The sequence below is a fragment of the Chroicocephalus ridibundus genome, chromosome 1 (genome assembly GCF_963924245.1).
Source record: "Chroicocephalus ridibundus chromosome 1, bChrRid1.1, whole genome shotgun sequence".
Taxonomy (NCBI): Eukaryota; Metazoa; Chordata; class Aves; order Charadriiformes; family Laridae; genus Chroicocephalus; species Chroicocephalus ridibundus.
The window spans coordinates 122,912,829-122,934,967 of record NC_086284.1 but is presented as its reverse complement, the minus strand read 5'-3'; the positions used below and the strand labels follow the sequence as shown (position 1 = coordinate 122,934,967).

The 22,139-nt window shown below is 45.0% G+C and overlaps 1 protein-coding gene across 27 annotated transcripts in view; it reads left to right on the top strand.

Moving 5' to 3' along the window:
- The window catches only part of BBX (BBX high mobility group box domain containing), a 166,645-nt gene extending 145,988 nt beyond the window's left edge, over positions 1-20,657 (top strand). For all 27 annotated transcript variants that reach the window (XM_063349568.1, XM_063349504.1, XM_063349515.1 and 24 more), the window contains one exon: positions 700-20,657. In XM_063349568.1, the coding sequence (XP_063205638.1) occupies positions 700-787 (88 nt within the window). In that variant the 3' untranslated portion in view covers positions 788-20,657. The remainder of the gene's footprint in view (positions 1-699) is intronic.
- The last annotated feature ends 1,482 nt before the right edge of the window (positions 20,658-22,139 follow it).

Below are 22,139 nucleotides of genomic sequence, written 5' to 3'. Positions count from 1 at the left end.
CGGTGACGTGCTTTGTGTATGTATTTTAAAAGGCAAGCTGCAAAGGAGCTCTCCCAAGTCCATCTGCTACAATGATTGATGTTGATTTCCAGCACATAATTCTGGCGCAGTTTATTTTTATGATCCCCTGTGCCAGGGGATCATTTGTAAATTAACACAGCTGTAGTAATGAAAGAGATGTTGTGCTGGGCTGATGAAGTGTTAAGTCATGAAACTTGGAGTAATCCCAATGTGTAACTCTGCTGATGAGTGTATTTCCATGTTGCTTAAAAGCTGGCTGCGGACTTGCATTAATATGATACATGCCTCTGTGCCTTTACCTTCTTTTGCCACACGTGAGCTCTACTCTGTGCTTCTGAGGGCTGAAGCCACTCTCTTACAAAATGAGTAACAGCACTTGTGCGCTCTTAACTTACTCTTTGGGCATGCATTTTGTTTAGTGTCTTCAAATACCATCATGTCGTGGTTTTGCCTGACTTTGCGTTGCATTGCAGGTTGTCCTCAGGATATCGTGTTATACTGTTGCAGGAATGCCTCTAAAAAGAGCGTGTAACAGCAGTATGTGGGTGTCTGTAGCAGCAGGGAGTTACGGTGCTGTAATGCCGGATGTTACACCATATCACATGCCGCTTCCCATCCTTTCCGGTCTGATACAAGCTCCGAATAATGATGGGTGGCTTTTCTTTTCTTCTTTTGCAGAAGTCAGAGGGCCACACCTCTCCCACATGATGGACAGCCAAATGAAATGTCTCAGGCTCCAGTGCTTATTTCCTGCGCTGACCAGTGAAGCTCCACTTTATTGTAAAACATTGTGCTTTACCTAATATCCTAGCCTTGTCTTTACCAAGGGAAGCTAGTCAGTCCATATGATGGAAACTATAGACTGCAAGCAAGCGTTTATTGCTCTGAGTGGCCCAGAATTCACTGGAAGTCAGACATTAGCAACTTGGGCCAGGTCCTCAAATCGGATCCAGTACGTAGGAGGGTGATATTAATTGTCTATTAATGAACAGAAATGGTATGATCCCAGAGCTTGCTTTCTATTGAAGGCTTTTAAACAGTAAATAGGTGGTTGGTGTGAAAAAGGCTGCCTTTACTGTAAGCTCACACAGCATCTCTTTTACCAACCAGAGAGTACGGCAACTAGTTTCGTATAATACCTAGTTATTCTAAATTAAAATGAAAAAAAAAAAACAACAACAAAAACACTGACGCACTGCACTAGTTATTATTAGATATTCTTAGTCATTTTTGTACATGAAGATTTAAGTTCTAAGATGGTTTATATTAATAGGTTATGCCTACATTTATATTGTAGAATGAATTTAAAACCTGTTCCAGAGAACTCAAGGCAGCCTGGACAGATGTACCATTGTTAGCGGTGTTTGGGCAGCCATGTGGTCCAGATGTTCTGCACTTTTATATTTGCCACCAGAGTGGTAGAGTTTACTGGCAAAAATTCTGACAGGCTATGTTTGGGTTTGTTTCTTTTTAATTTAGCTTTGAATAACCAGGATGATGTGCATTAGAAAAAGGAGTGGTGTATGGAAAAGAAAATACTGCAGATAATTGACATGCCTTGGAGGGTTCCTTTATTTTTGCATAGATATCTGAGCGACTTGGTGAAACTTTCCTGTAAACAAAGAGTACTGCAAATGCGTTTTTCAAAAGTGACCTTAGTATTATTTCACCGTTCTGAAAAACCTAAAACCGTGACTTTTCAATATACATGTACACCGATACACATACCTTTTACATTTTACAGACACTGGCATTGTTGTAGTTACTATGCACAGTCCAGATCAGCTTCAGAGTTTGCGTAAAGGGCCAATTACAGTTTGTTTTGGTAAAGTGGCAAGTTGTACACAGGTAAACTACAAATGAAGAGTAACGTTTGACTGAATTCAGACTACCAAACAGATCCATCTGCCAGTTTCTGTCTTTGCTTATGTTGAATTTTTGTGTTTTGCTCTCATAAATACATCCCAAAAGCAGGCCAAGTGTATCACTTGACCTGTCATCTTCGCTATCGTGACTTACACTATTGTATAACCAAGCATTGATTCCTACCAACAGATGCAAAACGATCACTAGTAATTGATCTAAAGCTACAAATTCAACAGGGTACTTCTTCTATAGCACAAGATGTTTCCCTACTTTTTGCATTGTAGCACAACAATTTACCAAATTGGACTCCAGCAATAATTTTCTATTAGTCTTCGTCATACCGGCTGAACTTTTGATAGTATTAGATTGAGTTTGAAGTTCTTTGAATTAAGTCTTTAAATGATGCGAGTTTACATCATTCTATCAGGCATTCTTATTTATACTTGACTGAATTGATAATGTGTTTTGGGGTTATTTTGTAACTAATTTGATGTAATAGCCATATGGACAGTAACTCTATTAATGCTTGCTAGGTTTAGCCTTTCATTGTTGTAGTTAAGTGAAAGTCTTTGGTTCAGTGTCGGGAAACAATATACAACATACCACGCGAGTTGTAACGAAGGATTAAAGGTCTGACAAAAGGCAGGGAGCTGGGGAAGTGTCACTGAAACAGCACCATCGAGGATGCATGTGTTGGAAGAAGGGAACAGCAACAAAAGAACAACATTTACAAGCCAATGAGTCAGTGAAAAGGCTTTTTAAAAATTCAGGTGAATATATGACTAAGAGCCCCTGGAATGCCATTGCAGCCTGTGGCAGTATTTTTAATAAGATTTTATTAAAGTTTTATAAGTTATTTTAACAAGACAGAAAAAACCTAAAAGACTTAAAACTGTTGGGTCACAGCAAGGTGGCTGTTGGTGTTTTGGACCACTTTATAATTAGCTGAAATCCAAATATGTTACAGTGCAGGCCGTTCACGTTGACAATGGTACTAACTTATTTCTCTAGAAACCTTTAGAGTAGATATATTTTTGTCAAAGCACCCCATCCTTCCTCGATTTAAATTTCAATATTGTTCCTGAAGATATTTCTGTATATTAATGGTACCTTTTTTAAAAGAAACAGAAAATTACTTTTTTCTATATGAATTAATATCTTACTTGATCTGCTTTTCCTTGACTTTCCCTTAGAGAGGGGGTAGGGTTGGGTCAGTTTACTGGATATGACTGTTTTCAGATACTTATAAACCTTTTTGTAGATATGCTTAATTTTTAAGCGATTAGGCACTGAGAGTAGCAGAAATCCTGCAAAGCTTTATAGTTCACTAGGCATTTGCCTTTGTTGGTTCTCTGAGTGATGTCTTGATTTTAGTAGCTAGAATTTTCCCTGAATCTACTAGAAGGGGTATCAGTATTTTCAGGTAACAAAGTCTGTTAGCACAACAAAAATTTCAGACCAATATCTTACTGTATTGGGGTTGGGTTTTTTCCTTGTTTGTTTTGTTTTAATTTTTATTAATTTCAGCTGCTTTCATTTTGGAAGATCTTATTGCTATTGTGTGTACTTCAGTATACCAGCAAACACTGTTACCCGTTAACACATTGTCCACAAATGCCTCTAGAGAAGAAATTGTTGCACCTTATGTATATCTCAAGCAAACCAAAATATGATGCTTTTCTGCTTTGTTTATTCTGAATATGTTGTATCATACTTTACTGAACCCATTTTAACTTAGCTAAAGCTATCAATATTTATGCATTTCACCTTATTTTCTGGATCTGAACCTGTGTATAAATCTTTCTTTAAAAAAAAAGAAAAGCATTTACCGTAGTCGTCCTCTGTGAGTTATCCATGGGAGGGGGGAATCTTGTCTCAAGTGTAAAATGCAGTACTGTCCCAGTTTTCCTTGGCTTTTATTTATTTAGTGATCTTTGATATTTCATACGTAGTTTTGAGGTATACTAAATACATTGTCGTAGCCGAAGCTACAGGTCTAAGCAGCTGGGAGAAAATTACTGTAATGTCTTCTTACTTGTTCTAGTACTGTATACAAATATGGGAAAAATGTTCTGCAGAACATTTGAGATGCAGATTCTTATCCCCACAGTAGGTTTTTTTCCAGATATTAGACCAAATCAGTCAAAACACGATGATCTTAAAGGATTTTGTGATTCTAAAAACATCTATGGAGATTACTTTAATGCTCTGCTTATGGCAGTAACTACCCCTTGAATGTGCTGTGATTTCAGAAATAGAATATATTTATTTAATATGACTGAATGCTCTTTTATACTAATACAATATCCCAAAGTCATGAGCAAGAGACTTCTTGGTAGTTTGGGTGTCTATTTTATAGCATTGGTGCATGACTTTTGAAATTAAAGTGATAAGCGTTGTTGGAAAGGAGCACAGGAACAAGGGACTGGTAGAAGCGTGTGAACTTGTGGTGTTTAAATTCCAGCTTTGGTCTTTATTATTTGGGTGAAAGCTGCCTTTGTAGCACGAGGCTGTAGCACGACTGCATCCCGCAGTCTGTATCAAGTAGAAGCCCAAGAGAGTTGTAACTCACATCAGAACAAGGGAATGCCTTACAGTTTGGATGCTTTCTCTTGGAACAGGATATTAGATTGAAGCAGTTTTAATTTCCACTGCCTGTTCAGCTACTGTACGGGTACTGAACAGACCGAAGGCAACGGTTGTAGTTGTGGGACAGCTAAGAAAGGATGAAAGGAAAGCTGGCCTTTGTTCTCAGTATGGCAAAGTTATGGCAACAAAGGGGAATTATGAAAAAAGATAGATGTATATATATATGTGTGTGTGTGTGTGCATGTGTGCGTGTGCGCCTGGGTGTGTACATTCTGCAAAAATAAAAAAATGTAGGAAAAAACAAAAACATGATGGGTCTGCAAGAGACTATAATGTATGTTGACCCTTTGAGTGCACTCCCTTTTTTTGAATGCTGAGTCTAATATGGCTACCTCTCCTAAAAGACTACTTTCGTTAACTTCCATTTGCATTCAAGCTTGATCGTGTAATCTTTTCAGCCATTGGTACCATTTGTATATCACTGTGTGCTTTACTTTGCAAGAGCAACATTTTTATAGCGCAGGCGACGTAAAGGCTGAATATACAGTGGTAGCCAAACTATGTTGTTGGAGCATTTTTGTTTAACCTCTGCCATAGTCATATGGGTTGCAGGACGTGGGCCCTCTAGCTCTAGTTGGTTCAGTGAAATCGGTTTTTATAACAGCAGAAAATGCAGTGCTCACGGGGTGGTGGACTTCAGATACTGCCAGAGGTGACGCAGTAAGCCAAGTGCTGCTCTTGAAACTTGTTCTGGAGTTTACGTTTGCAATCCTGATTTCGCAAGGAAACGTAACTGTGCAACTTGTGTGTTGTATATCATACGTTATCCATTAGATGCCGTTTGTTTGCCGTGCTTGTTTGATAGATCGTAGAGCTCCTAGGTATCTTTGCCATGTTTTGTAACACTTGTGGCATTCTCCCTACCTTGTACATACTGTGGAACTTTCACCTACAGCTGCCAGGATGCCGAGGCACTTCAGGACACTGAGCGCCATGAACGAGTGCGTTTAGTCTGTGAAAGAGTTACTTGCCTCCTCCCCTGAATTCCCCAATAAAAAGGCACAGTGAGGTTTATGCTCTCACCTAAGTACTATTATAGTCACTTATATACTCAGTATTTTCTACTGAATTGAGAACTTTGAAGAAGCTTACGAGATGGACGTATATTTTATGTTCCCCCACTAATTCTTCTAAGGCAGAAATCTAGGAGGACTTGACATGAGATCTCCGCTCAGCAACACACCTAAGCTTACACTGAAAACCATCCTTACTCATGGGGCAGCATTGTTGTTTGCACTGTGACAGTGCAGGAGCCCCGATTACGGACCACTACGCTCTTGGAGTTAAGCTTGGGCTTGTGTGATGTTCCTGGGGGAGGCACATCATTGTGACCTAGGGCCTTCATTGACATGGAATCTTAAAAACGACTGCAAATAGCTTAACATTTATTGAGTTCTTCCAGATAATTGTATTGTAGTTTCTGGATCTTAACTGTTACTGTATACCAGCAGACCCACGCTGTACTCTGCTGGGAAAAAACACACATGTACAGGCTAACTAGGCTTCCAAATGTAATAGTCTAATCTACTTTTTTCACCCCTGCAACAGAAACCTTATTTTCTCCCACACACTGCTACACTTTAATCAGTGGTTGGGGCTTTGAAGGTGACAAAAGGAAGAGTGTCATATATGTACGTGTGTCTGCGTGTATGTATACATGTACATACACACACACACAGGACGGCAGTGATTTGCAACATGTTCTCTGTACAGAAGTGTTCCCGTGTTAGGTCAATAAAATAACGTGAGATTTCTCAGATGATAGTTTTCCAACTTTCTTGCTAGATTTCAGTCTCTTTCCTTCACATTACACCATAAGGTGTGATCTTCAAAAATCACACCTGAGAAAAACCCACAGATCCTGCTGACCTGGATGCTACGAAAACCTTCTTTCTCAGCAGTGCTTGCTTTTAATAACCAGTATCTGTTGACAGTTTTAACACAACGGATTTGCTATGATCTTTCTTCCTAGGGCCCGATCCTTCAACTTTTATTCTCACACATAATTCCACAGAATTTTGACCCAGTATTTGGCTTTATTCTCTCCAAAGCTTCATGTAAACATGCCTTACAAGAGTTCGTCTCCATCAATCGTATAACAAAGCTACTGCCTTCTTAGCTGTGTGTAGTTGGAAGTCAATAAGCACATTTCTAGAATGTCGTACTTTCTTCAAAAACCTATAATTTGATATTTTTAAGTGCACATGTTAAGTCATGTGTATAACATGCTAAAGTACATTAAACTGTGATAATGAAACTGAATAAAATATTTAATAAAATATTTGAAATATTTGAAAAGGACCTTCAAATAGATTTCTTTATGTTCATTCTATTTTGGTTATCTAGTGTGTGCCTGTAAACAGTTTCCCATTTAAACCTAATGATTGCAAATAAATGCTATTCAAACAGAGCTTCTTTGATACTTCACCTGCTTTACTATCAAATGATTGTTTATTTGAACATATGGCTGAGTTAGCAGTATTTGCAAAATTTGGTTTTAGCTACAGCATGAATTTGTTGGCTTTTTTAACACTTAAAAAGAAACAAGCTCATTTTCCACCTGAAAACGGAAGATGCCAAAACCCAGAGATGGATCCTCAGAGCTGTAAGCTGTAGTTTCCTGTCAGACCATCCATTCAACTTCTGCACAATGGCTGTGAAGATGTTGCATGCTTTGCAAAGAACTTCTGCCCATTTGTTCTTGCTTACACATGTCTACAACGGGAGCTTCCATTTTATTTTTAAAAACTTCTGGTTCAGCACTGTTGACATTGTTGGAAAGATCCATAGACCCATGCAAGTGCTCCAGAATTCAATGGATTTATATTGGCATAAAGCTGGAGACTGTGGGACAGAGAGAGCCAGGACTCGGTGCCATTGGGCTGTGGGAGAAAAGTTTGCCTTTTCTCCTGAGCTTTCCAGGTATCCCCTTTGTGTTTCTGAATTTTGTCGTCTTTGCAGGGTTGGGAAGCTCATTCATAGTTCACACAAATGTAAGAGGAGTCGTCTCACATGAAGAAGTTTTTGGTCTTCGGACGCTAAGAGAACTTATTCAAAAATGGATTCTCTTTTCGAAATAAGTAGCCATTGTCATCAACGTTTGAACTTAAAGGTCCCCACTACTTTGGAAACTTATTTAAACCAGGACTGTGTTCTGCCCATGTATTTTACCCTCCTGAGGCTTGAAAATTAGACCGTTGGGGATCTTGTCTTTTCCTGCCCTTGCGTGCCTGAAGCCTCCTCGTATTTTTCTGATCACAGAAGACCCGAATACAGACTTGGTAGTAAAAGTCAGTAGATACCAGTTGTTCACATGGGAGCAGAACTCCTGTCTCTGAGTGAGAAGTAGCAGAAGGGAAGCCTTTAGTTTTGGGGTTTTTTTTTAACTATGTGCCATTTACTCAGGGAAGAAGAAATGTATGCAATCTTGCACTGCCTTTACTGGGTACGTATCAGTATGTCTGCAAAGAAACACCAGGAATGGAAGAGCTTCAACATTAAAGGCCATGTAAAGGTCGTACGTGGGGAAGGTGGAGAAAAGCTCTGATTCAGTGAGCAAACAAAGCTGGAAGAAATCTTGTTATGAAATTTATATTTTCTTGTTATAGTATGCCCAGTCAGGGACATCGAAGTCACTATTCTGGTTTTTTTGATTACCAAATTACCTTAAAACAGTCATCTTCATTCCTTGAACTCCTGTCTTTTTTCATCTGCTCTCATTCTGTTCTTCCAACAAAACACCTGCTGAATCCAGCTAACTCTCGGTGCATCTAGGTCTGGTTTGTTACCCAGCTCTCACTCACGTTGCTTCTTGCAGCCGCATTGCATTACGCTGACACTCTCTTAACTGTCAGGTAAGACACTTCCACGAATACTTCTGGAAAAACACAGGGTGGAACGGCATCATCCCCCTAAAGTGCACCACACTTCTGCCCGGTGCTCAAACATTCTCCCCTTGATACCATTTGTTGGGTTCTTTTCATTGTTCATCCCCGAGGTTTTTAACATGCAGCTAACCCTGCTTCCAAACCCTTTTTTTATTCCCCCCCTACAGTGTGTGACAACATAAAGCAAGACGCAAAGTCTACTTGAGCATACCGTAACCATGTTATAGTTCATGAAGCTGTCGATTCTTCAGTAGGACACTAGCACTTTGTAACAAAATATGAGACGCGTTCCTATATCTGCTGCAAAATTCTATTTTGTTTTGTTTTCAGAAATAAAACCTGTAAGATGTAACGCCTACCATCTATTCAGTGTCAGCTTCTTTTTGTGGACTGTTCTTCGCACAGAAACAGTAAGAAATTGAGGTCTAATATAGTTGTGTTTAAAATGTATTGTAGATTTCAGCTAGGCTTCCTTAGTTACTTTCTGATAGGAGGTGATAACATTAGATCTTCAGCAGAAGTAAGCGAGCACAAGATGTGGCTGTCTCGCCCCCAGCTGAAACTCCAATTGAAAATCCAGCCTATATAAAGTGACACAAAAACTTTATTCCATGTAGAGCAGCACTTCAGCCTATTTGTCAGCCCATAAAACAAGAGGAACTAGTTAAAATAGTCCCAGAAATCAAACCAGTTGAGTTAGAGTGTCAGGCTTAGTACCAAAGTGTAATTTTCTGAGTGCAGTCACCTGGTACTTTAACCCATTCTATGGCTTTGCTTATTGCTTTTGTTACCTTTGTTCTTAGATACGGAGAAGTAACGTTGAGAATGTCAGGTGCATTTATTACAGTTTGCACACTAAGAGAAGGCCTGTGTTGCCATCATACAAAATCCAGTTTAAGGAAAAAAAAAGGGAGGGGGAGGAGAAATAAATTGAGTGCTCAGGGGATGTCCTTCTGATCCAAAAGTAAGTAGTATTTGGAGTACATCTTAAATATATGGCCCACCGAAGGCTTCCCAGACGTGGCAGGCCATCAGGCTGCAGTCAGATCAATCTGAGCATCAGTTTCCTTCCTTCCGCGGTCTGGGTGGGTTCCCTAAATACACAGTCAACACCTAGAGTTATGGTTTCCTTTCAGGCTTTCCTAGTATGACAAATCTTGATTTGTGTATGTTCTCATGAGTGAGATTCTTAAAATGATACTGCTGCTGGAGGATTTAAAACTCAGCAGCATGTTGCCAAAAGTTTCAAGGTCTAGTATCTCAGATACCAGCCTCAGAAAGTTTACCATAATGGGATTTCTGTTCAAATTGCGGCTCTCTAAATGCTGCTGTCTTATCACTGTAGTTTATTAAAACATCTTACCATCTTTTCAGGAGTTAAGGAGAATTTGGTAGTCATATAGTCCCAATCCGTCAGTAGTTTAAGATTTCTTTTTTGGTGTCGGTGTCCAGTAATACTGACTGAGATGTTCTATCTGGTTTGGTCCTTGCTGGCTCAGTCAAACACCCATTCTTGTCCATGGGTGAGCATTACCAGGACTCCCAGTTGCAGCATTTGTCACAAAGCAGGGCTCTGGCAGAGGGAGGCTCTTTCGCCAAAAGCCTCCTGGCCTCTCCCCTTCAGGACAGCAAAGTGTTTCTGTGCTACAACAGCTTTGTCCATGCAGCTGGGCTCTTTGCCCACAGCTGCTCAGATATATATATATTTTTAAAACAAAACAAAACAAAACACACCTCGCTGGGAACTTGACAGTAGAGTCAGATCTTCATGAATTTCCAGGTTTTGGTAGGCGATAGTTTGCATGAGGGGTCTAATGTGTCTTCTGTCAGAGCAGCTATGTAAATTGTGTGCAGAGATTGACAGGTTACTGCAACAGAGCTGGGTTTCCTGTTGTTTCGGAGAGGAGTGTTTTATAATGGAAGTAAGGTGGCAGGGAAATTACCATCGCAGCAGATGGACTATTTCCTTGTCTTCAAAAGATTCCTATTTCAAGAGCGAGGTTTGCCAACCGGTCTAAAAAAAGAGGAGAAATTGCAGTTCTAGTCTGTGGCTTGGAATGGATGCCATGTTTTACTTCAGTGACCGCGGTGGTAACTTTTCAGTCGGAAGTAATATGTGAGCTGCTTGAGGTGTGATGCAGTTTTAAACCATCCCATTCACCTCTAAATGACAGACGTATTTGGCGCATGGCAAAGGTGTTGCCAACAGGTGCTTCCCTGCATGTACGCCATAAATAATACTAAGTGTTTATCATCATTTCAATAGGTGACGGAGAAAATTCTTCCTGCTGTATTTCAAGAAAATAGATTGTGCTTGGCTGGCACAAGGCATAGTTTTACCCCATAAAGTAACAGAGAGAAGCACTCACTGTGTGACTGTTTAATCTCGGTACATCATTTTTTTCAAAACATCTTTACCAGTAACTATCTGTAGTGTACCATATTTAGGATATAGTTCATTCAGCTTTGGGGTCTCTGAAAGGGAAGATAACTACTTAATTCTCGTGCAGAAATCCACACCAGCAGGGAATCTCTTAGGGATGAAGCGTTGATGAAGGATGCTGGATGCAAACGCCAGACCTCGTAAGACGTGTGAGATACCAGAGGTGCGGTTGCAGACTGAGGAGCCAGCCTGTTGGCAGGTATCGGCACAGGTTGACAGTGTGATTGTGCTGACTTGCACGAGGGGAAAAGAAAAGAGCCTGTGGTTTACGCATCAGGACGGCTGTATTCTAAACCCATTTGATTCACTGAGTCCAACGCGTTGTCGTCCGGCACCGTGTGCTCTTGCCAGAGGGCGGCTGAGGGTTGCTGGGGCGGGAGGTTCCCTTGCTGTGCTGCTGCTGGTCCTCGGCATTCGCTGCTCAGTGGGTTTCTGCAGCTCCGCGTTTTTAACTTACAGCTGGGTGTGGAGACAGTCGCAGGCTCCTAGATCAGCCGTAGTGATACTTGGTACAATCGTGTCGCCCACTGATGGGCGCAGCAGCCCCGGTGTAGATTTAAGGCAGTAAAGTGGTAACCGGTGGTTCCCGAGCACCTCCGGGATTGTCTCCTTGGGGTGGCCCAGAGCAGCTGCAGCCTGCTTCGGAGGAAGGACGGGCTGTGGGTTTTATGGTGGCAGCACTGGCAAGCCTAATCTGGGACGGGGATCTGTGAACAGCAGAAACAGGATGTTCATAAAAAGTCATTACGATAAGCAAAGCAGATTTTTACTCGGTCACATCTGTACACACATAACAAGAGGATCCATTTGGTCTTTTATGGCTTTTATACAAAAGCTGCCTGGAATACGCGGTGTTTGCTGCCACGAGCTCTGACATGGCAGCTGCACTGCTCATGCAGCGTGCACTGTGCACTTGGTTATTTATGAACGAGTGAGGGGGAAAGAATATTTATTTTTTACAGATTTCTCTATCTACCAGATGGCAAAATGTACCTGACATACCTTGGTCACCGGGTGGTTAGAAGAACAGTAATCTCCATGTTATCTGTAGGGCTGGGTCCTTATTTTAGCATTTTCAAACAGCCGCATTTTTAAAATGACTGATTTGTGAGTTGTACGCGGGATGTTTCATGTGTGAGAACCAGGAAAACACCATAATGCGTAAGAGTCAATATAAAAGCAGTAGGTTTGTGTTCACAGGCTGATAATCGGCAGCTCCTTTGAAAAACCTAGATAAAAAATAAATGTGCTCTTCCACCTTGGCAAAGTGATTCTGTAATTGCCAGTCAAGGGTTACCAGCAGGGATTTAAAAGCATCTTTAATAATGAAATAAAAATATCTGGGCTTTTAGACCATTCGGAAAATACTCCAACTGCTTTGTGGGATGAGTAATTTTTTACTAGTTTTGATTAATAAAACCACAAATACAGTTAGCTTGACAATCCTCAAATAAATAGAAGACGGTGGATGTCATTTTTTAGATGCCACGCGTTCCCTCAGACCTCGATGGGAGTCCCTTGGCAGCACCGGCCCGTCGCAGTTGGTGGCGCTTGCGGGAGGATGTGGTGGCATGTCTGGAATGTGCAGCTGCCTTCGGCACCAAACCACCCTCCCGTAAATCTCAGCTGTTGGAAATCCGTTGCCATCAAGATAGAAGGGTCATAAAAGCTGTTTAAAAGTAAGAACTGGTTGGGTTTTGTCACTTTTGTCAAATCTACTGTCCAACTGAAAGTGCTTTTTATTTGATAGAGACAAAACGTCTTCTCTGTATGGTTTTGTTCACGTTGCTGGAAGTTGGGAATGTCAAGCTTTGCTTAGAAATTTCTCACCTTCCTTTTCAGTCATCTCTCCTCTCTCTGCTCGAGCAGCTAAAAACATGATGGACATCAGTAGCAAAACGTCCCGCTGATTTTCATTAGGATGGGCAGTGTCCCACACCTTCCCGAGCTACTGCACAACTCTGAAAAGCCCACAGAGAGTATTTTTTTAAGTAGTGGTATTTTAACAGCAGTTTCCCCCAGTTTTGTCTGTGCATCAAGCGCAGCTTCTGCAAAAAGATAGGCACGAGGAGGTGGGATCCTCCAGCAAAGTAGGTGGAGCAGCAAAGCTGGGCTCCTCAGCCCAAGCAGCGCCGGTGTTGGGAACCCGGCAGGCTTTTGAAATATGATAAATTATTTGCTTCTCCTAATAGTCTGTTGTTGAGAATAGATTCGTAGTTTATGAGGATTTGGCCTGGTTCATTTTTTGGTGCGTGGCTTTAGGCCAACTAATGTAGCTTGAAGTCACATGCTGCTTTTTTAAAAACAAACCCAGCCCCCCTTCAGCGCTGCATTTTAGACCTGCAACGTTTGTGTTAACTCATACTGAGCCTTAACTTGCAAAATAAAACTCTTACCATGTTTCTAAATTTCTTTCTTAGAGGGGAAAAAGAGTCCCTGGACAATTAAATTCCCTTTCTCCGTAATTACTGAAGAAACCTTCAGATCAAATAAACGTAATACCGGCTTTTCCGGTTACCTTGCCCACGTAGCCTCGCCTAAGCCGAGAGGTGCGCGTGGGGGAATCCTGCGGGATCAGGACCATCATTGCTTTCCCACCGGAGCAGGCGCCCCGGCCACGGGGAAGCGGGGTGCAGCTGCCCCACTGCATCCGAAGGGATGGGATGGGGATGCCCCGGCGGAAGGGTGTGGAGAAACCCCCTCAGCGCCCGCGGCAGAAAGCGGCAGTCGGAGCTGCATCTGCAGGATGCACGCATCGAAGTGTCGTAGGCTTGTTGCTCTGCATGTCAGTAAAACGGGGCTTTTAATTTCCGCATCTTTTGCCTGCTGCTGTTGGAAGGCTGTCCTAGGCACTTTGCGTGACAGAGCTTGTGTCGGGCGAGCAGTTCTCTCTGGTTTTGAGTTGTTACGGTGGAAGATTTCACGGTGGCTGTAGCAGCTCTGGGTACTTGCCATTGTCATCTCCGGCCGTCTCCTTGGAATACGGTGGTGGTGGTTGTCCCAAGCCCCTGTGCGCATGGAGTTACTGCTGATGCAAAGACTTTTTTATCCTCGTAGTGTTGTTACTGGGCATTGATTTCATCAAGAAACGTGAATTCAGGAAGGACACCACAGATTTTCATTAATTAAATAAAATGTGTCTTTTTTTTCACCCCTGTGAAATTCATTAATTGGGGGGAAAATAATGCAGCGTGCAGACAAGCCTATAGGAAAGGCCAGCGTCTCCATAAATCAAATTCTGCGTTGTCTGCATGCGTTCCTACGGTGAGGGCAGGTCAGCGAGCTGCTCAAGGAACTCTCCACTGCCGACATGGTAAATGGACGGATTCCCGCGGCCGTCCATAGGTGAGCGTGGCAGACCGGTGCTTCCGCTGCCGCTGTTCATTCGCTTCCTCTCCTGCCTTGTAGGCTGATTGCTCTTCATGTGGTTATATTAATTGCGCAGCGTAAGCCAGCCGAGAGGAGCTCGGTGCGCGAGGTCAGCTTCGGGCAGTCGCGTTACGTGGAATGCAACACCGCAAATCATCGTCGCAGAAGTGTTGGTATTTCCTAATGGCGTTTCATCTCGACGTTTGTGCGTGCCTGCTTAAAATGTCCCAGGCTCCTAGCTTGGCTGGTTTTCCTTTTTTTTTTTTTTTTCTGAGGCAGAGTCGTGTTTGATGTAAACCGGGTAATTCTTTGTGCTACTTGTAGCAGATTTTAAAAACCAGCTGCTCTTTAAAGCCGCGCAAGCTATTGGCAAGAACCGGCAGAGAATATTTAAAAGACGCAGTGATTCTTGTCAACGTGGTTTTTTCTTGCTCATTACCAACTTGCCAACAGTTCAGTCAACATTTTTCAAGATGACAAAAGGCTGAAAGAAAACTCTTTGTGGCAGCTTCTGCAATGTTCAGGTGAACATTTCTCCACGTTCTTCTTGGCTTGCTGCTCCCCAGGTTTGTTTTTTTCAGGGGGAGTATAAGAGTAGACAGGCTTTTGATGCTTTGTGAGGAAGATGTTGGCCGTCTCTTAATAGGATGTCTGAAGAGCTTGTGTGTGCTCCTGGACAAACAGCAAGCCAAAGCAGAAAAGCGAGCAGCCAGTCAGGATATTAAACACATCCCGGGTCCCGGCGGGATGAGATGTTGACAGTGTTTACTTGGCACAGAGTCACAGGGACAAAAGGGACTTGGAGACGTCAGCTAGAGAGTTTCTCTGCCCTAAGACAGGTTAAGCTATACTTAGCACATGCCTGACGGGGGGGTGTTGAACCTGACCTTAAAAGCCTTTAATAGTGGAGGCTCGACCATTTCCACATGCGGTTTTTGCCAGTGCTTGACTATCTTTACGTTTTGAGGGTGGCTTATTCCCGCAGTGCCTGAGTACAAGATTTTAGGGTATGGGAGAAAAAGACGGTGTCCTCAAAAGATGTTAGACAGAGAAGCATTTTAGCTGTTTTTACAAATGCGGCCTTAGAAATAATGATCAGATAAAATCTGAGACGAGATTTTCAAGGAGCGCCAGCCCAACTTCATTGCTAGCCACAGGACTCCTCCACGCCTTTGAAAATCTCTTCCTTCAAATGGCTTGTCAGGGTGACGGTTAATAGCCATACCAGAGAGGTTCAAAAAGACCTTTCTCTTCTGTGCTGTGTTTTCTATCTAGCAGTTGCCTTTAATTTTTTTTTTTTTACAGAGTTCTGTCAGTAAAAAAACAGAAACCAAAACCAAAAAAAAAACAAAAAACCAAAACCAAGCCCAAAACAACTCAGCTTGCCAGCTTTTTCCTGGGTACCCTTTTCAGACACTTCGAGTCCATCGTTAAAGCCATATTGCAAGGAGGAAACCAAAGGCGAACAGCATCCGTTTCATTAGGCAGCGCTTGTGCCAGCCGCGCCGAGAGGCTGGTGAGCCGGCGGGCGCCAGAGCCTGCCCTCGCCCCGCGGCCGCCCTCTCTCAGCTGCTGCCAGGCTTGGAAATGAGCGTTTTCCTGGCTGTCCTCCGTCAGGATGCTGCTGGCGAGGCATCGCCTGCACTTGCAGCGAGGTCCCTGCCTAGTGTCCGATCCAGCCTCTCCCCGGGAGACGTGGGAAAAGCTGCCCGCGGTGGTGTCAGCCGTGCAGGGAACAGGACATCCCTGGGTCTCTGCTTTGGGATGGGGACCCACGGCTGTACCTGCGATACTGTCTCCAGCTCTAAACCCAGGACTAGTGGAACAATTTTGAAACAGTTAGGAGACTAAGGGAGCAAGTGCAGTGTGTTGGCAAGAGCGGTGCGCTCCCGAGCCAACGGTGCACTGATTTAGCCAGGGAGATGCTGAGGAGTCGCGGGTGGACAGACTGTGCTTTTCTCCGTGCCGAGTACCCAACACCAGGAGTGGGCATTCAACAGGGATGCAGAGGAGAGAGCACATCCCTCGAGCAAGGGGTGCCATTGCCTTCACTTTCTGCCTGTGCCGGGCTGTTGGAAGCTCCCAGCCTGCGCTCCCGGTCGCTGTGCCTGGCACCAGGGCAGGGTTTCGCTGTGCTCAGCAGAAGCTGTAGGCTTGCAGGAATGGGTTGGCAAAACCTCTTCCACACTAATGATCCAGGCACGGGGCAAATGTCGTGCCGGCGTGCTGCCGGGACCCGGCCCCAGCTCCCACCAGCCCTGTTCTGCATGGCACCATGCAGCTCGGAGGCAACGGCAAAGTCTCCTGGCTCTGGCGGTGAGCGACGTTAGCACCTTCTGCAGTGCGTGGCAGCCCCTTGCCAGCCCCACGCTGCCGTGGCAGGGGCCAGCGACACCAACGAGAGCTGCACGGGGCGCTGGGGTGGTGCCCAGCACCTGTCATGCACGTCCTTGGCTTTGCAACCCCAAGAAGAAACAGCAGCGAGTGGTGGCAGAGGTGGCGCTGCAGGCGCTGCCGGAGGCGTGCAGAGCCCATCAGTGGCCATGGTGGCCCCAAGGCCCCCTTTAAGCTGCTTTACGTGGTGGTACAGACCCGGGCACTGACACCCAGGGAGACACAGCAAGGAAAAGCAAGGACTGAGTGCTGTATTAAGAGCTAATATAAGTGAATCCACAGGCGGGACACAAAGCAGAGGCCCTAGTAACACCGGCCTCCTACAGGAACTTGTTCCAGGTGTCGCCTGGCCCAGTTATGGCACGGGCATGGCAAGGAGCAGATGGGTGAGGGACCCAAGTCTGTTTGATTCCAGTAAGAGCCTTTGACAAAAACCAGTGCAACTGCGTACAGACCAGAGGCTGACTTTCTAAGGGCGGTATCTCCACAGAGAATCGGCTACGGTAGTTGGCAATCTCGGAGTGTTGAGAGAAAAAGCATTTTATGGCGAAAAATGAAACGGGTGCAGCGGAGCAGGTCAGAAAATGCAATTTCCTCAACAACCTTGTGAGCGGGAGAAACGGCACTTTTATAAAAGGGGAAACGAGGTGTGTGGAAGGGATGAACTGATTTTGTCTAAGCCCAGTAATCACCCCAGCAAGGATGGCGGTAGGAATTTTTGACTTCTAGTTTTACACACAAACTATGAAATACAGGGGATGCCTGTCAAACTGCACTTCAGTTGCAAATTAACCAATATGTTCAGCAGTCCCTGGCTTTTACCATTGATATAATCTTCAGAGATGCCTGGAGAAGGAAGGGTGTTTTCCTCCGCGTTTCACAGTTTCTCTCCCTCTCCAATAGACTCTTAATCCCTCGTGCTCCCCCTGATTTCCTAACTCCTGCTCAGCCCTAGCAGCCCTACCCAGGATAAGCAAAAACAGGTTGCAGTGGTATCAAAAGTGACAAAAAAGTCTGCGCTTTGCAGCGGATCAACCTGAGCCTGACTTCCAAATTACACCCGTTTCCTCAGTAGTCAAAAAAACAGAAGAGCAGCCAGTAAAGGTGAATCTTTAGTTGATTTTATATCCGACGTATATGCTTTTCTCTTAAAATGTGCCCTTTCTTTTCTTCTTCACAGCATAGCGGGGCGCTGCTCCTGTTTTCCCTGCTGTTGAGTATCAGCGTGTGCTTTGAGTCCCGTAGTGCTGAAGAGGAATTACTAACAGAACTGAGAAATTACACTAATCCTGTAACACTTGCAGGCACAAAATTCTTACCAAAATATATATATTAAAAAAAAAAAAAAAAAAAAGGAGCATTTTGCTTCTGCTGTGCTTGCACGCGCATCTGCAGAACAGCCAGGGTGAAGCAAGGCCCCGACTTGTGAGATGAAGCAGTGCTCTGTGGAGATGCAGGGACTGAGGTGACTGAGTTTTGGACAGCCTCCACACGCAGTGGCTTTCCCAATATAGGCAGAAGAATTTACGTCGTGCACCGTACAGGTCAGCTTCTAGCTTGTGCGTGTGCCTCTCTTCTTATGGTACTTACCTGCGTGCTCAGTTTGGGCGCCTGGATGAGACAGAGGAGGACACCTGCGGCTTGGGGAGCCAAGGTTGCTCCTGAGGTCACTCTGAAATACCTGTCAGGAATTTTCTAGCTTTACTGATTTGGAAGCAGAGAGGCAGAGGGTAATGCTGGGTTCGGCGAGGATGTGTTTGCCTGGCAAAGCGCTAATGATAGGTGTGCTTTCAAATACAGTCCACCCTTCGTTCTCTAATACTGCAGATACCTCCTGTTCCATCAGGGCATCATTCTTTAAAATACCCATTTTTAAGCTCCCCTGCCAAAACGCCAGGGTTATAATGGGAAACAAGTTATTTATGGCCACACGCTCCTTACTACATGTTTTGTGCTGTACTCAAAATGACGGCTTCTGTCGAGGGTGTGTTGTACGCTGTTGGTCGGGTGTCGGTGCTGGTACTGGAGGTCGTTTCTGCCTGTGCGGGGCTGGGGGTGCCAGGGGAGCAGGGCCCTCTTTCCCGCTGGTGGGACCGTGACAAGTCACACGGGCCGGATCCCGGCTCGGCAGGTCGCCAGCAAAGGTTGCATGCAGGCTGTGGGGGACACCCGGGTGCCTGTGAAAACGGAGCTGAAGCCAGAAACATCCTTCCCACCCCCCCAGCCATCTCGCTGATGGGGTTTTCTGCCCGAGTGGGAGACCCCCGCGCTTGCGTTGCTGTGTGTCAGGTCTTCCCTGGGTCTGAGCCACTTAGGAGCCGTCCTTCATGCAACCCCAGCTCCTCACCACCAGGGTGGTACCCCAAGTAGAATAACTGTGTATCAGGGTGTCATCGCTGATATGGGAAGAGGCTTCTAGAAACCCTTACGGCAGGGAACGTGTTAAGTGACGCCTGCGTCGTGGACAAAAGTGATGTAGGACCTCAGGATCAGCAAAGCCTGGGGAGGGTTGGGCTGAGAGCAGAATGGCATCACTTACAAAGGGGGCCTTGTCCCTCGATCCTTGTTTCTAATGAAAAATCCCATTGGAAGAGTTGCTGGCCATCTGCACGTGCATTCTCCCGCTTCGCCTTGGCAAGGGGACCCCAAGAAGCAAGCAGCGAGCAGGCTAGAATCAGGTGGCCACAAAAGGCATCCCTTGGTCTCGCTGGGTCCTAAACGGTGTCCCCAGCAAACGTCTCTCCCTCCCCTGTCCCCTGCTCCGTGGCTTGGGCTCGGCTCTCGGGCAGCAGCAGCGATGGGCGGCGCTCTGCTGCCTGCCTGCTGGCGGGAGCAGGAGGCCAAAATAGCCCATCTGGACATTCTGGCCCAAAATGCGTTTAAAGCATTTCCTCAAATAGTTGTTTTTAATTTTACTAAGTCATACTTAGTAGCCCTCAGGACACTGGCTGTGGAAGAGGGAAGGGTTATGCCCTAAAAGTGAAATAGGATGGATGGATGGATGGATGGATGGATGGATGGATGGATGGATGGATGGATGGATGGGTGGATGCTGTGTGAAGGACTGCTGAGAGTTTGGTGTGGGGTGAGAGGCATCACATCTTCCTTAGAGAGAGGAGCCCTTGCAACGTGGTTTGAGCAGCGTGGGGTGGGGGGGGTTGGCAGGGGAAGCACTTTGACTGAGAAATGTTCTTTTAGATTAAACAACAAAACTCTGCATGCACGTACAGACTAGTTCTTCATAATGCGGCCAGGCTTTGACAGTGTACTGCGGCATTATTGCTATTTATAATCAACAATTACTAACACTATAATCCAGTAAACTTAGTGGTAGCAATTACAGCAACATAAATAGCAATCCAGATGACTAAAGGCGTTGCTGTCAATGCGGACGGCAGCTATAGAAAAAAAATCTGGAGGGAAGATATCGGAAGTTGATGTGCGAGCTTGGGTCTGCTAGTCTTTTATATACCATTTTTAATATACTTCCTGAAATGAAGCTTCAGAAAGGTACACTGCCTCTTTAAAATTAGTCTAGGAACTACAGGTAGTTCACATTATTTTTAAAATAATAAATCTCTATATATATCTATATTAAAATATATATGTATACATAAGTTGGCTAGCCTGCCTTGTGGAAAGGCTGCAGCTAAACTAAGTCTGAGCTAATATTGTATTACCATGGTCTTCTGGTTTGTAGATAGCCCTTCCTTATTAGATGAGGTTCTGTTCTTGCTCCACAGAAGGTGCCTGTGTATATAACTCCTTTGTATTGCTTTCTGCAGAGTCCCTTATATATTTCTTACTACTAATGCTGTGTAGAAAAGGAAATCCAGAGATTTTACTACTGATAATTAACCATATAATGGCCATTAGCAAAATAAAGATTTAGTTGTTTGGGAAACAGATTATTTATATTGTGTATGGTTTATTGCCTGATAACTTGTTTGGTGACTGGATATTCTTTTCCTTCTCCTGGTCCTTTTCTGCTTTTTCCAGCTATGGTGTTTACTCCTCACTTTGATTATCTAGCAGGCAATAAAGTATATTGTATGTTTTGAAGCCGAGCGGTGTGCTTCTTAATTGTCCATTAAGGGGGAGTCAGTGTTGGTGGGAGCTGGACGGTGGAGGACCTCTCTGGCAGGAGGACAATTCTCCAGCCACAGAATCACAGAATGGCAGGGGTTGGAAGGGACCTCTGGAGATCATCTAGTCCAACCCCCCTGCCAGAGCAGGGTCACCTAGAGCAGGTTGCACAGGAACGCGTCCAGGCGGGTTTGGAATGTCTCCAGAGACAGAGACTCCACCACCTCTCTGGGCAGCCTGTGACAGTGCTCTGCCACCCTCAAAGTAAAGAAGCTCCTCCTCATGTTTAGGTGGAACTTCCTGTGCTCAAGACAGAAAACTGGTGTTTCCTACTGAAAGAGAAGGAGCTGCAACTGGGAGCAGACATAGCCTCGCTTCCTAGCCATCCCTAAGGACAGGAGGAGCCCATGTGGACACAGAAGAATTACTGCATATCTTCTAATTTCACACAACAACCCTTTTTACTTCCCCAGCGTGGACAGCAGGGGCAGTGGCAGGTACGGTCACTGTCACTGGCAGCTTCTGGCCAGTGCCCCGGCTGTGCCGGGTATTTACCCGGAGGTACGGAGATAGGCAGAGCTCAGGGCACAGGCCAGGCTGGTGTCCGTGGCCTGGCAAGGAACCTCCGGGTCACTTCGTGCTTTTCTGCAGATGAGGGGATGCACCATCCATCCCCAGCAGCTGCACACCCACACAGGCAGCGTGTGCCGAAACACGTCTCCCGGGAACACGCTCACGCACATGGCGAACGGCCCCACCTTACCTGGTCTGCTTGTCTGGGGTTTTATTGCTCTGCTTTTGTTTTGGTTTTAGTGGGGAGCTAAGTTCTGCCTGGCGATTCCTCTCCCTCCTGACACCCGTGGCCTTTTTTTTTTTTTTTTCTGCATTTCTAAGATGTCACTCCCAGAAGCGACTAGTGGGGAGGGTGCCAGGTGCTGCCTTGGCAGGAGAAGCCTGTCCTTCTCCACCCCCTTCCCTTCCTCTTCCTCAGCCGTCGCTGCTCAGAGGTGGCTTGTCACCTCCTGGGAGGGACACACAGACACACAGACAGAGACACACACCGACACACACACGCAGCATCACCTTGCCCTCCTCTCAGCAGAAGACGGCAGCCTTAGCACAGCACGGTGTGGGGCTGCAATTGGGTCGCTCACCTGACAAAGCTGGTCCCTCTCCTGGAGCTGGGATGTGGGCACGTGGCCCCCCTCCCGTGTGGCAGGTCAGGGAGGACGGGGTGGAAGCAGGCAAAGCCACTTCCCGCCAAATCTCATAAGAAATTAACAGATTTGGCACCCAGGGAGATGAAGCTGCTAAAACATTGAGCCTTCGCCGGTCAATGCGATTTCCTGGGGTTTATTTTTCCCCATTCCACCCTGAAGCCAAAGGTTTGAAATGGCGGCACTGCCCGTGCAGCAAAGCTTCCC